Consider the following 14,249-nt stretch of genomic DNA (forward strand, 5'->3'; position numbering starts at 1 on the left):
CGCATCGTTTCATAATGTATCGTATCGTACTGTATTGTATTGTACTGTATCGTTTGATAAATACAATGTTTGGATAGATTGTGTCGTTTGCCATTGTTTCATGATATCACGCACCAGCAATATGAAGAATAAACTTGTAATATTATAAAGAAAAATTATGATACAAGATAAAATTACTATATAAAAAGGTAGGGTAAATGATAAAATAATATAATTTAATAATAATAAAGGGCGAGATTGAGAGAAAAAGATAAGGTAACGACGCGACCACACCAAATCGGTCGTTACATAAAATGGCATATTTCGTCGTTATGTAACGACGGATTTAACAATACGATACAATAAAATTAAAGTGACAATTAAAATAAATATTGTATTTAAAGTAACAATACGATACGATACAACGGGTAACAACCATCCAAACAAGGTGTAAATATGAGAAGACCAGCTGGATATGGAAGATTATTAGTAGTATAATTATTTGACCAATTTGACTACTAATCCAAAAGAATTTGGCTTGGGCTCAACCATCCCGGAAAACCCCAATACCGCTTTCATTGACCCCTTTTCCCATCTTCTCCACTTCCACCCTTTTCTTTCTCCCCAGATCTCTCTCTATCTCCCTCTCTCTCTCCGCCTTTTCTTTCATATTTAGGGTTTTGATTTTGTTCTTCTTCCAGTCGAAACAGATATGAAATTCCGCACATTTTTCACTCAATTTCTCGTTTGGCCACTTTGTGGGCCTGATCTATAAAGTTTTGATTTTGGGTCTTTTATTGATTTCGTAATTCGTTGATTTTCTGAGGTTTTTTTTTTGGAAATTGATGGTGGGTTCCGAGAGCTTAACGCCGCCGCGACCAGAGGCGGCGCCACCGCCGCCGAAGAAATATGGTGTCACGAAGCCTTTGTCTAGTGCGGGGCCCACCGATGCAGATCTTCAAAGAAATGCATCATTAGAAAAGGTGCGAACTCTTTACCGCGTTCATGTAATAAAAATTCAATTTTGCTTATGAATTTGTACTGAATTTTGAGTTTTTTTGTTGTAGTTTTTGAAGGACTCAGGGTTGTATGAGAGCGAGGAAGAAACAGAAAGGAGAGAAGAGGTGCTGCGTCAGCTTGATCAGGTAAATTTTTTTGAAGCTTAGTAGAGTATTCACTTAATCTGTTGCAGTAATTTTTCTTTAGTTTTTGCATGAATTGTTACCATGTGTTAGGTTTGCAGCTTTTTATTGTATTCTAAGTTCATATAAGTTTTTAGCAAATGGAGAACTGTATGAGAAGTTAAAATGATCTTTTGTTTTGGCGTTGGGCGTGTTGACTTTTAGCCTTTGGTTTCAGTTCTTAGCTTAGGGTGGAATTGAATAAGTGAAGACTTTCTTGTTGAGCTCTGAAATAAAACAACTGTTTTTGAGGGCATTGCTAATAATCATGATGGCGTCCATACTTGTCGGCCAGCTCTTCAACCTAAAGGGTCTGTAAAAGTTAGATGACTTTGGGTTTTATTGCGCTTTGGATTATTCCATGTTCTGGGGATTTAGTAGGAAAAGAAGTATGGGATAGAAAATAGGATCCCTGGCAGAATATATTTAGAGCCTTAGTGATTGGAGTTGAATTCAAGCCATAACGTTGTTTTGTACTTGTACATGGTGATGGGTAGAGTGCATGGCAGAATACAATAGAAAACAAAAGCTGTGTAGCTATTGTCAAAGTGAAAGAATTTTGTTCCAAGTTCAATTCTATTTGATGTTGTACCATAGAGCCTGTGCGAAAAGAGAAAAGAAGAAGAGAAAAGAAAACTCATATCAGCAACTTATCAAATAATTTTTTGATAAAAGATGTACCTATATATGAGTTTTATATACAAAATACTCATTCCAACACATAACTAACTGAAGAACCTAACTCTTTTAATGTCGAGTTCAACCATTTTAACATACTGTACTTTCTTATACGTTCCCTCAAACTTAAATGGGCTAATCAACAGCAGTTGCTTACTTTAAAGTATTAAAAAAGAAAAAAATAGTTGTGCGAGAACTTGTCTTTAAAGTAGCTGGAAAAGTTCTGATAACACGAATCTTGTATGAAAGTTTTGTTCCCGGAATAGCGGTTGAGAAAGATGGTTTTGCCGGTACTCTTATTGAAAAAGGCAGGGTGCTGCGGAGATGGTTATTGCAAAAAATGATGTGTCCCTGGAACGATCTCTGAAAAGAGGCGCATGCTGCTGGAATGACTAATGAAAGAGGTATGTGCGACATTGAAAACTGGCGTGGTGCTTTGGGTCCTTGAGAATAAGAGTGGTGCTGCTAGAATGGTTACAAGATAAAGACGGAGAAGAATGGTGAAGCTATGAAAGTAAAGAAAATTTTAGCCGGAAGGGCGTATAAGGCCATTTGCCCGTAGGCATAAGCTACTTAACTCGCTCTCTAAAGCATCAAGGCTTTAATACATGCTGAGGAGCATTTAGTTGAGCTTGATTAAAAAAGAAGAGCTTTTAGAAGAGACTGCTCATACAACTCAAGTAAGCTAAGATTTGATTGCCTTTGGTCACTTAAAATAAGTGTGGTGCCCGCTAGAACAATTACCAGATTCCATAGAAGAATAAAGTAGTGACGTTATGAAAATAAAGAAAATTATAGCCGGCGGGGCAGACAAGGTCATTTTCCAGTAGGCATAAGCTATTAACTCACTTCCAAGGTTATTGAGGCTTTAATACATGTTGAGGAGCTTTTAGATGAGCTTGATTAAAAAAGCTTTTAAATGAGACAATTCACACAACTCAATCTGGTAAATGTGTGTTTTACATTAGATTTTTTTCCTTATTGGGCAATCATTTTTTGGTAACTTCATTGGACGATCATTATGTGTGTGTGTGTGTGTATATGAATGAATGTTTTGTGTGAAACCATCTGGGCTGACCAAATCATGAGTAAGATGCTCTTCTCTTTTTATATGATATGAGAGCAACCGAAGACCTTGCGTTTTGAGTCTCACCACTACCCATCAACCAGCTAAGAAAAAGAGTAAACCATTTCGTGAGGGGACATTTTGTTGACCTAAAATTAAAGAAAATATGAATGTTTCATCTCTAATAGCTGAGATAGGGTGGTTGCAATTTGGTCAGGTATGATTTGTAATTATAAAGCAGTATTGTGTGTGATTTTTCATGCAATGATTAAAATTGATTGTTGTGCTTTCTGAAAATCATATTTCCCTTAATAAAGCGATTGTCATGCTTGCAGCAATTAAGCAGTGTGAAGTGAGGGGTTTTCGCATTGTGTGAATGAAGCGAAGCAACTTCGAAAAAGTGCGTGCTTCGGATAGTATTGCATAAAGCCATCAAAAACATTCTCTTCTTTTAATTTGACTGTGAAATGAGAAAGGAGAAAACGAAGATATAGAAAATAAGAACTTTAGTTATCTGAATTCTAGTATTCCACTTCAGAGGAGAGAGAACTTTTTTAACCACCCAAATGAAGTAGCTAAATGAGATTGGGACTAGTGTCCTACTGATGTCCATAGGATATGAGTGTGGGAATCAAACTGTATTAATAAAAGCAAACTGATGGTAGTGTCAAAAGCATTTGCGCTTGGTACTCGGGTGATTTTAGATAGGGTGTAATCTAGTCGAGTTGAACTAAGCTCTGGTTGTTCAAGATTTCTCCTTAGTTTTTTTTAATTGTAAAACTACCATATGTAGCGTAGAATTTACTGGATTTGAGTGCACCTACAATTATGTAGCCTATAACTCGTTTGTTCTCCATACTCACTGGTGTTGGAATAGGCTTGCAGATGAGTCAGCTAATTCCTTCAAGCTTTTTTAGGCACAAAATTCTTATGCATGAGCTATATACATGCTGTACATTCACAGTCTTCTAAGTTTGCTAAATCACTACCGAACTGGTAAGAATTTTAACCTCCTTTTGGTGGAGGGTAATTAACTAACTTAATCATCAAAACAACTTTGGCTTGAAGTTGCTTCTGATTGTGCTTTTGGCATGATACGAGGTGACAATCGGCAGAGTATTATTTATTCCCCTTGTTCGAATAAGTTGACTTATGAAAAATTTCTTATCTTTGGTTAAAGTTTCTCAAGCATCTTTTGATGGAAAAAGTATGCTTGTTTTAGTATTTTTATGTAATTTCTGATTTTCAGTTGTAAAGAGGATATGAGTCAAGTGATTTGATTCACTTTGAATATTGAGTAAATTTGACCATGAAATGGGATAATCAAACTGGAGAGTCGGTGCTAGTACACTGTACACATGGATCATATTAGGTCATAATTAAAGTGCTTGATGTTTGTATTGGTCAGATGTAATTTGATTGCGAAGAAGCTGTAATGACTGGTTACTATTGTTCTGTAGATTGTAAAATCATGGGTGAAACAATTGACTCACCAGAGAGGCTACACTGATCAAATGGTGGAGGATGCAAATGCTATCATATTCACTTTCGGTTCTTATCGGCTAGGAGTAAGTAATGTTTCAGCACTTGATTTTTTCAGTATTTTGCTCTTTGTGAATCAACTTAATTATTTGCTTATTAATGCATTGTTCATAAACTGTATGAAAGTAACCTGCTTTAAAGCCAAGGGTTCTTGAGGGTTGAGATAACAGGGTGACGGGGAATAAAAATGAACATATCTAGGTACTAGGTGCTAAAGTTGCGGCTAGTAGGTCTTTCTTTGGTTTCAGTTCCAGTTTTTTCAACATGAGCATTAGAAATCAGATGTTTGGCATCTTGTAAGTAGTTATTGGACTAGAAATAGATTCATGTATCTAAAGAAATGCAATCACATTATGTATGTTATTTCGATAGTATGTCGAAGTTATATATTTATTATTTTTATTACCTGAATGGCCTGTGCATCACTATTTCATTTGTTGATGGTCACAACATCGTATGCTTTATAGCTGATAAAAAAAATTCTATGTTTTCAGGTTCATGGGCCTGGAGCTGACATAGACACATTGTGTGTTGGTCCCTCTTATGTCAACCGTGATGTGAGTCCCATGTACTGGTCAAAACTTTGCTCCACCTGATGATTCATCATAATCATTCATGACAGTTCTCCTTTTGTTTTCTCTGCAGGAAGATTTCTTTATCATTCTGCATGATATTTTGGCTGAAAAGGAAGAAGTTAGTGAACTTCAACCAGTTCCTGATGCTCATGTCCCAGTTATGAAATTCAAATTTCAAGGAATATCTATTGATCTCCTTTATGCAAGTATATCTCTCTTAGTTGTCCCTGAAGTAAGTTGGAGACATTCTTCTGTTGGATTATATTCTTTATTTAGTAGATTTTCCTTATGTTGAAAAGCTTTAGAATCTAAAGGTCTTTACTGTCGTAACTAATTCATGGAGAATTAGTCCTTATAGTTTCAGTTGATCAATGTGGATGTATAGCAGCTTCTTCATTACTGTCTTGTTTAAATGTGTACTTTGTCTGCCTTATTTCATGTCCTTCCGAACTTTAGAGGTATTCATGTTGTAGTTGAATATTGTTACTTGAGAGTTTGATGTGCTGTGAATTGCATTTAACTTGGATTTGTAATTCGTATGTTAACAGGATTTAGATATCTCAGATCGATCTGTACTCTACAGTGTGGATGAGCCAACTGTTCGAAGTCTCAATGGGTGCCGGGTTGCTGATCAAATATTGAAACTAGTGCCTAATGCTGAGGTAATCCTACTTTTTCCTCGTGTTATGGTGTCTTTAAATTACCATTGAATTTCCATGTTTTTTTCAAAATTTTGTAGCACTTCCGCACGACTCTTAGATGTCTCAAGTTTTGGGCAAAAAGGCGTGGTGTTTATTCCAATGTGAGTTCTTATTCCTTCAGCCCCCTCACTGGTTTGTCTATAGTATTCATAAGCTGGTCAGTTAGTGAGCATGGTTTTCTGCTTTCCTCGTGCACCCTTTATTCAGGTTACCGGATTTCTTGGTGGTGTCAATTGGGCTCTTCTGGTTGCTCGCATTTGCCAGTTTTATCCTAATGCCGTCCCCAGTATGCTTGTTTCTAGGTTCTTCAGAGTTTATACACAATGGCGTTGGCCAAATCCAGTGATGCTATGCCCAATTGAAGAGGATGAACTTGGTTTTCTTGTTTGGGACCCTCGCAAGAATCCAAAAGACCGAACTCATCATATGCCAATTATAACTCCTGCTTATCCTTGCATGAACTCCAGCTATAATGTCTCGCCAAGTACTCTTCGAGTAATGATGGACCAATTTCAGTCTGGTAACAAGATTTGTGAGGTATGGCTTAAAATTTAGTGTTGTTTTCTTCTGTTTTCACTGTACTGACTCATTTTGATTGGTAGTCTTGCTGTTTTTACTTGGTTCTTTCATCCAGGAGATAGAGTTGAATAAAGCACAGTGGGCCGCGCTTTTTGAGCATTATCTTTTCTTTGAGGTGTACAAAAACTATCTGCAGGTTGACATTGTAGCGGCAGATAATGATGATTTGCTAGCTTGGAGAGGCTGGGTGGAATCCCGGCTTAGACAACTAACACTAAAGGTGAGAATTGTAAGCACTAAAGGGAAAAGAAAGAACTTTAGGAGGTTAAATTGGATTCAGTTGTCGGGATAATGATATTTTGTTTTCTTTTGCTTAATTATGTTGATGAGAATTGTAAGCACTAAAGGGACAAAGAAAGAATTCTGGAGGGAATTTATTTAACTCAGTTGTCGTGATTCTAGCGCTGGAACTCATGCTTATCCTTTGATGCATTTCAGATCGAGCGTGACACAAATGGGATGTTGCAGTGCCATCCGTATCCTAATGAATTTGTAGACTTGTCTAAGCCATGTCCACATTGTGCTTTTTTTATGGGCTTGCAGAGGAAACAGGGTGTAAAAGTGCAAGAAGGACAGCAGTTTGATATTCGTGGCACAGTTGATGAGTTTAAGCAAGACGTAAGCATGTACACTTATTGGAGACCAGGCATGGATATCTATGTATCTCATGTTCGGAGGAAGCAAATTCCTCCATTTGTCTTTCCAGATGGGTATAAGAGACCACGTCAATCTAGGAATACAAGTCATAGTACTCCTGAGAAAGTTGCTAGAGGCTGCATGTCTCCTGAAGAAAGGCATCCGAAGAGGAAGCAGGAAGATGAAACAGTTGGTGTAAATTGGGGAAAACTAGGGAAACGTGCTTCTATCAGCCCGCAAAGGATAGGGTCTGTTTCTCCTTTAGGTGGTCCTAGTAGGTCTGATGGATCATCACAGATAATCATTTCTGACGAGTCACAGAAGGAGCTTGAGAGTTCTTGCCTACTGGACAGTTCTGATGATAATTCATTACATAGGTGCAGCAGAAACGATGCCTCTCTGATTGACAGTTCCATTTGTGCACCTGATAGTTTAAATTATACGATGTCAAGGAATTCCACTTTATCCGGACTTCCCAGAGAAGTTGATTTAGATAGTTCTAACACAAAATCCTTCCCAAGCCAAGAGATGCTTAGTCCGCTCCAAGACATTTGCACTAGAAATGTCCAAAATTTTCAGGTGTTGCAGAATGATGAGAAGGGGGAGATTTTGGGATCACTTCATCTGGATAATGCTGGGCAGCTCAATGAACCAGGTGTTCAGACTGGTTGCGCAGAAAGAGGTGAAAGAGTGCCTGTATCAAATTCCAACATTCAAAACCTCACTTGCGAGGTGAGTCTCTCTGTTTGCGTGTTTCGGCTCTTGAATTGTAGCTGATGGCAGTGATTTATGGAAGTGTTGAAGATAGTGAGAGCTAAGAGTCCTTTCAGGGTGATATAAGCTTGGCTGACCGGATTTCACAACTAGGGGATGGATGTTTAAGTGGGAATGGAGTCTTGGGTAATGGCTTGGCCGAGAAGTCACAGGTGGAGTGCAGAAGTCTCTGGTCTAATTTTTACCAATTTTTCATCAAACCTATACTGCATATATGAGTTTCTGTTATTACTGTTCACATGCCTATTTTCCAGTGTTCAATCTCATTTTCTTTTTGTTAGGGTTGTTATGACTATTGAAGAGCTGGTCATATCATCAGCTGTGTAGTGGAAAATTCATCAAGTTGGGTTCTTTGATTGTGAGCATGTCGAGACTATCCCAATCTTGAAAATACAAAAGCTGGGGAATATGTCATGATCTTGGATTTATGATTGGACTATACTCGGCTCCTCGAAAAGCAATGTTTTTTATTTTCCTTTTTTTTTAATTTGAAAATCATTAATTAAATTTGATGGTTTTACGCACGTGTGTCTGACCAATACATGCTGGTGTGTTCTGCTAGCTTCCTACTTCCCTAACTAGCTATGAAACATGTATAGTACATGGTGTGCTAAGAATTTGCATCTGGCTTTATATTTGGTATATTTTCAGGATGGAGAACTTACTCATTGTTCGTCGTTTTCTTTTTTATAGCCAAACCATTCTCTCGCAAGGGCAATGGAATCGCAGGATGGGGCTAGCTCAGAGGCTGTGCAGGAGCCTGCAATAAGGCATGTGTTTCTGTGGCCCTGTGTTTTATGATTTGATAGGCTATGTTATCTTTATGCTTTCTTGCTTTGTTCCTGTCGTGGTTTCTTTCTAGTAGGTTGAGTCTGGAATCAACAGCTTGAATTTGGGAAGGCGTTCCAAAGATTGGCGTGTTTCAGAGCTAGTGCGTTTTTCGAAAATGCTTGCTCGGAAGATGGTTGGTGAGGTGTTTGGATTAGTTCAAGCTCACATTTTAATGTGAGAAGAGGTTGCAGATTATGGCGTGTGGATTTGTCTTCAGGCCAACTTTGAAGTTGGATGAAGATGAGAATCTGTGCCTTTCTAACCCCCCCTCCCCTTAAAAAAAACCAAAAAAAGAAAAAAAAGGAGGAAAAAAGAAAAAAAGGAAAAAACAGGAGCCGTGCCTGCAGTGGGTCTTCAGTTGAAGCTAAACCAGTGTCCTGCTTAATGCTGCTGCAGTCAAGAGCCAGCATCGAGAAGAGACCGCTGTATACATTGTGGGTGTAGTCTGCTTCATTTGTTCAGAACCAAAATAGCTTGTGAATGTTTAAAAGGGAAGAAAGAAGTGTAAAACCCGGATAGTGGCTACTTTTTTCTATTTTGAGGGTCTAGAAAAGACTTATTTCCTTATATTGTGATGTAGGAAACCTTAGTTTTCGTAGGTGGTATTCCTTTGTTTAAATTTTTTATTACCTGACAAGATTATAGTAAAAAATCTGGTATATTTGTAGTTACTTTTCCTCAACTCATAGTCTCATATTATGTGCCTGTAACAAAACTCTCTTTATAGAGTCCTGACATGACATCTTCTGGGGGTAAGGTATCTTAGCAGTCTGTATTCCCATGCGAATGGTGACATTATGCTATTCTAGACTTCCCTCTTGATCCAAATCAAAGAATCTGGTTAAATGAGAGTCGTGCTCTCCTCTCATCCGAAAGGTCTACAATATAAGGCGACGAATTGCCCCACTAGACAAATCCTGACCTTCTCAAGGACTTAATGAATTCTTTTTTTTTGAGAATTTTGATGCTTAAAAGAGGTCAGATGTCAAGGTTAAGGCCATAAGCAGTTGGTTCCTCCGGCAAAAATGACGGTAAAAATTGTACGGGTACCCTATTTGGTCGCCCTCATTTAATCTATACCCATATTTTTAAAATTATTTAACCTATATCCTAATTTTTACAACTTCAGGCGCCTCCTTCTTCTGCTACCTGTGCGCTCCTTTCTTCCTCCTTTCTTGATAGTAATCTTTCAAGTTGGTGGGAGGCGAAACTCATGCATCATCCAATGTGTTTTTGTGCCTTTCCCAGCACTTCCTCGATAATATACTAAACATTTTTTGAGGCCAATGATGCAATCGTGATTTTGTGATTTGGTAGTAGAATAATCAGGCTTGTTAATCCCAGTTGTTTTCCATAATCCAGATCTTGTTACTCTATTTGGTCTTACACTGTTCTTGTATTCAATCTCTAAGAATGCTGAAGTTCAACAAATATAAACAAAAACTTCAGCTCCTAAATTGCTGAAGTTCAGCAAATACAAAACAAACTTCAGCCCTGAAGTTCATCACAAACATAACAAAGCTTCAGCTAAAACATGCTGAAGTTCAGTAAATATAGAACAAAACTTAAGCTAAAACATGCTGAAGTTCAGCAAATAGAGAACAAAACTTCAGCTACTAGAATCCTTAAGTTCAGCAATTACAAACAAAAACTTCAGCCAACACTTGGTTAACTTCAGACCCGTCTACTAGAATACTGAAGTTTGCGTGATTGCCTTTGCTACTTCAGGCCCATATGCCTGAGTTATGGGAAAAGTGGGAACGCTTGCAATTTTTTTTGCAAAGCGGGAACTTAATGTTACTCAGTGGCACTATAGTGTAGACATAGTCTTTAGAGTCAGTTTACTCAGATCATACTGTCATTTTCGAAATTTTCCACTTTCTGATTATTTCCATAACTAGCAAAAGTTAATGATGCGTTCTATTCGACCTATAGGCAGTGAAATAATAGATGCTCCAATGGGCCAATATGGCTGTTAAAATCCAAAAATACACTAAGAAAAACATTATTATAGTGTTTTCTATCCTTAACTTACAACATGCTCAAACTTGTACTTAGTGGCACTATTCTATAGACCTATATTCTATGGTCATTTTACAAAGACTCAGATTACACTGGTATTTTCCACTTTCAGAGTATCTCTGATATTACACAGTGGAGATTATTAGACCATCATCACTATCATCTATTACCTTATTAGAATTTATACGCTTGTAACTTGCAATGTACTTTTCGCTGTTGTTGCCAAGGAGGGGTGCAACATCATACTCTTTATCTGGTGATTTTCCTCCGGAATTCCTAAAGTTCTTGCATCGATGTAGTATCTGCAGAACCTCTTTCATGGTAGGCCTACTTGAAGGCAAGTTGCTCGTGCATATAAGCCCGAGTCTGAACACAGTTTTCATTTCTTCCAAGTAACATGCTTCCTTGATCTCTGAATCCAACATATTATCGATGGCATTGTTCCCTTCTCCGTGCTGCTTCCATGCCCATTCTGCAAGGCTCATATGCTCTTCCCCGAAATTTGGTTGTCTTCCTGTCACTAGCTCCAATAGTACCACTCCGAAGCTATAGATATCAATCTTCTCGTTCACTTTCGTTGTATAAGCATACTCTGCAACCAAACAAAACAAATTCATCGTTAGTCGTACTTTTGATAATGTTAAAGAAATTGAGGCAAAGGGTTCATTGGAGAAAAAAGTTCAAGCTTGGATTTTGCTTTTACCTGGAGCAATATAACCAAATGAACCAGCAACAGCCGACATGGTGTGAAGCTCTTCTTTCTTATCTAAGAGCTTAGCCAAGCCAAAATCAGCAATTTTTGCCTTGAATTCAGAATCCAACAAGATATTGCTGGATTTCACATCGCGATGAAGGATTGGTGGAGTGCAATCATGGTGCATGTAGGAAAGTCCTTGAGCAGATCCAATGGCAATTTCCAATCTTGTTGGCCAATCCATGGCTTTATTATTCAATGAACTTCTCTTCTTTCCATGAAGCCATCTATCAAGACTGTGATTTACCATGTACTCATAGACGAGCAACTTTGAATCCTCGCTCGAAATACAACACAATAACTTGACTATATTGGAATGTCTAATTGATCCCAATATCTGAACCTCAGCCAAGAATTCTCTCTCGAGCCTGTAGTCTACTTTCCTATCACTCCAAATCCTCTTCACAGCAATGTATTCATTCAATCTACCAATGCAAATTTTGTACACCTTTCCTGATCCGCCACTTCCAATCATGTTATTTTCAGTCAAACTTGACAAAATGTTTGCCTCAGTGAAATCCAACCTCTGGAATGAAGTCAACTTCCAACTTGCAACATCCCGCTTATGCTTCTTCCTCTTGTAGTCCCTGACCAGGAACAAGGTCGATACAACAGTAAACAGGAAAACAGCGATAGCAAGGACTAGAACCAGAGCTAGAACTCTATGGGACAATCTTTTGGAATTGCTGACTTTGGCATTACAATTTGGAAGATATGGAAGTGAGTTGCTGGTACAAAGGTTGGGATTGTTCAAGAAACTGTTTTCAAAGGCTAAGTTAGCAAATGCATCAGGGATTTTTCCGATAAGCTGATTGGAAGATAGGTTAAGGCTAGTGATCCTCTTTACACCTAATTGAGGTGGAATTGGACCTGAAAATTGATTCTGAGACAAATCTAGAGCAACAAGATCAGGAATTAAACCTATAGCTGCTGGAATCTTACCAGAGAGTTTGTTCTTAGCAAGATCCAAAATTGTCAAAGATTTCCATGATGTTATTTTTGCTGGAATTTCTCCAGAAAATGAATTCCCATCAAGCTCCAGCCGAGTTAGCCTAGAAAGACTAGTCAACTCCACTGGAATCTGCCCCGAAAATGAATTGTTACTCGCCAAAAGTACAACCAAACTAGTCCAAGAAGATATTCCCACTGGAATTTCACCTGAAAACTTGTTGTTATAGATCTCCAACCGCGTAAAATTGGATGCAACTTTACTCGGTAACTTCCCCCAAAACAAGTTATCATTCAATAACAAACTTGTCATGTTAACCAAAGTCCAAACACCAGATGGAATTTCCCCAACAAACTGATTCTTATAGAGCTGGATCGTACGTAAAGTAGAACAAGTTTCAAGTGATTTTGGTATTTCACCGGATAAATTGTTGACATAAGCTACCACACCAAAGAGATTCCCTCCAGCACACAAATGCTGAGGTAAATTTCCAGTGAATAAATTCTGTGAAACTTCAAAAACTTGTAGCTTTGAATGAAGTCCTATTTCAGATGGTAAACTCCCATTCAATTTGTTCCTGAATACTTTGAATACCTTCAAAGTTGGAATCTTGGCTATGCTTTCTGGAATTTCTCCATACAATTGGTTTGAAAACAGATTCAGAATTTCCAATTGTTTCAATTCTCCAAAACTTTCAGGGATTTTTCCAGTCAAATTGTTTGAGCTAATGTCAAGTTCAATCAAATTTGATGACTTATTAGTTTCAGGAATCAAACCCGAAAGCTGATTACTGTACAAGTAAGCATATGTCAAATTCTTTAACAAGAACAATCCAGATGGAATTTCTCCTTCAAGATTGTTATAAGCCAAATCAATATGCTCAAGACTTTGAAAATTCCCGAAACTTTCAGGAATTTTGCCAATCAAATTCGCTTGTCTCATCCAAAAATACTTCATTTTCTTCAGCTTCTCAAACTCCGGCGGTATTCTCGCCGGAGAAAACCCATTAAACGCCAACCCCAGATTTTCAAGATTGGCTAAATTTCCGATTTCTGCCGGAAATGTTCCATCAAACAAGTTCATATGCAAGTACAAGCTCTCCAACTCCGTTAAATTTCCGATCGTCGGCGGGATATCTCCGGTGAAGTTGTTACCACCCAAATCAAGATACTTGAGTTTCTTAAGACGGTTAATATCCGCCGGAATGGGACCCACAAAATAGTTCTGAGAAAGGTCCAAGTGTTCAAGACTTGAACAGTTGTATAGAAAAGTTGGAAACTTTCCGGGGAGAAAATTCAAAGCAAGATTGAGAAAAGTTAGATTTTTGAGGTCACAAATGGAACTCGGAATTTCGACAGTAATGTCTTTTTCTTGAAGTATTATTCCTCTGACTTCTCCATCATCGGAGCACTCAATTTCCGGCCAATCACACGGCGAGGAAGTAGAGTTCCATGAGCTGAGTGATAATGGGTTTCCCCATTGACGTTTTATCTTCAGTAGAATATCACGTTCATTGGTGGTGACCAGAGATTGTGAATTTACCAAAGTGGGTATAAAGTTCAGCAGCAGTATGAGGTAAACGGACTGCTTTCCGGTCAACATTCCGGTGATCATGGCGGTCGGAAAAACGAGGGGGAATTATGAGTTGATTTTTGAGTGTTTGGTCAACATTAGAGTGTGAACAAAAAGACAATTCCACAAAATATAATATATAGAAGATATGGTATAAGAACAGAGCATCATTAAAATAACTAAGTGGGAGAGTAAAAGTAATGATTCTAATGAAGCTTCCATTGAGCTGCCTAACGCACAAAAAGCTTCGAGATTTGGGTCCCTTTTTTTTACTGTCTTTCGTCCACAATAAGTGATTTTTTTATTTTTATTTATGATCTAAAATAAGTGAATTTTTAATTTCAAAACTGAATTAATTATTATTTTTTTACATTGCCCTTAGAGTAAATAGTGTTGGAATATGTGTTAGA

At 37.8% G+C, this 14,249-nt stretch overlaps 2 protein-coding genes across 4 annotated transcripts; one reads left to right on the forward strand and one right to left on the reverse strand.

The window, feature by feature from the left end:
- On the forward strand, positions 487–9,224 carry LOC109226717 (nuclear poly(A) polymerase 4-like). 3 transcript variants are annotated; one of them, XM_019391561.1, is made up of 13 exons: positions 487–962; positions 1,047–1,124; positions 4,365–4,472; positions 4,941–5,003; positions 5,092–5,253; positions 5,570–5,683; positions 5,761–5,823; positions 5,930–6,259; positions 6,357–6,521; positions 6,740–7,669; positions 7,768–7,863; positions 8,405–8,481; positions 8,574–9,224. In XM_019391561.1, the coding sequence occupies exons 1-13, from the start codon at positions 825–827 to the stop codon at positions 8,599–8,601; spliced, it is 2,352 nt and encodes a 783-aa protein (XP_019247106.1). In that variant the 5' UTR covers positions 487–824; the 3' UTR covers positions 8,602–9,224. The 3 variants fall into 3 exon arrangements, with proteins under 3 accessions (XP_019247106.1, XP_019247107.1, XP_019247105.1); XM_019391562.1 differs by having other exon boundaries at positions 8,577–9,224; XM_019391560.1 differs by having other exon boundaries at positions 8,405–9,224.
- On the reverse strand, positions 10,487–13,997 carry LOC109226718 (receptor-like protein kinase HSL1). Its single transcript, XM_019391563.1, has 2 exons — positions 11,268–13,997; positions 10,487–11,156 (listed from the first exon to the last, which is right to left on the reverse strand). Exons 1-2 carry the CDS (start codon positions 13,879–13,881, stop codon positions 10,690–10,692), a joined length of 3,081 nt encoding a protein of 1,026 aa, XP_019247108.1. The 5' UTR covers positions 13,882–13,997; the 3' UTR covers positions 10,487–10,689.

This window comes from Nicotiana attenuata, chromosome 6 (assembly GCF_001879085.1).
Source record: "Nicotiana attenuata strain UT chromosome 6, NIATTr2, whole genome shotgun sequence".
NCBI classification, from domain to species: Eukaryota; Viridiplantae; Streptophyta; class Magnoliopsida; order Solanales; family Solanaceae; genus Nicotiana; species Nicotiana attenuata.

Bases quoted from the DNA above. Each gene is read 5' to 3' on its own strand.
- LOC109226717 (XM_019391560.1), top strand. From the start codon at position 825: ATGGTGGGTTCCGAGAGCTTAACGCCGCCGCGACCAGAGGCGGCGCCA. The intron at 4,473-4,940 runs GTAAGTAATGTT...CTATGTTTTCAG, and splicing joins TCGGTTCTTATCGGCTAGGA to GTTCATGGGCCTGGAGCTGA. The intron at 7,864-8,404 runs GTGGAGTGCAGA...TCTTTTTTATAG, and splicing joins GCTTGGCCGAGAAGTCACAG to CCAAACCATTCTCTCGCAAG.
- LOC109226718 (XM_019391563.1), bottom strand. From the start codon at position 13,881: ATGATCACCGGAATGTTGACCGGAAAGCAGTCCGTTTACCTCATACTG. The intron at 11,157-11,267 runs GTAAAAGCAAAA...GTTTGGTTGCAG, and splicing joins ATTTGGTTATATTGCTCCAG to AGTATGCTTATACAACGAAA.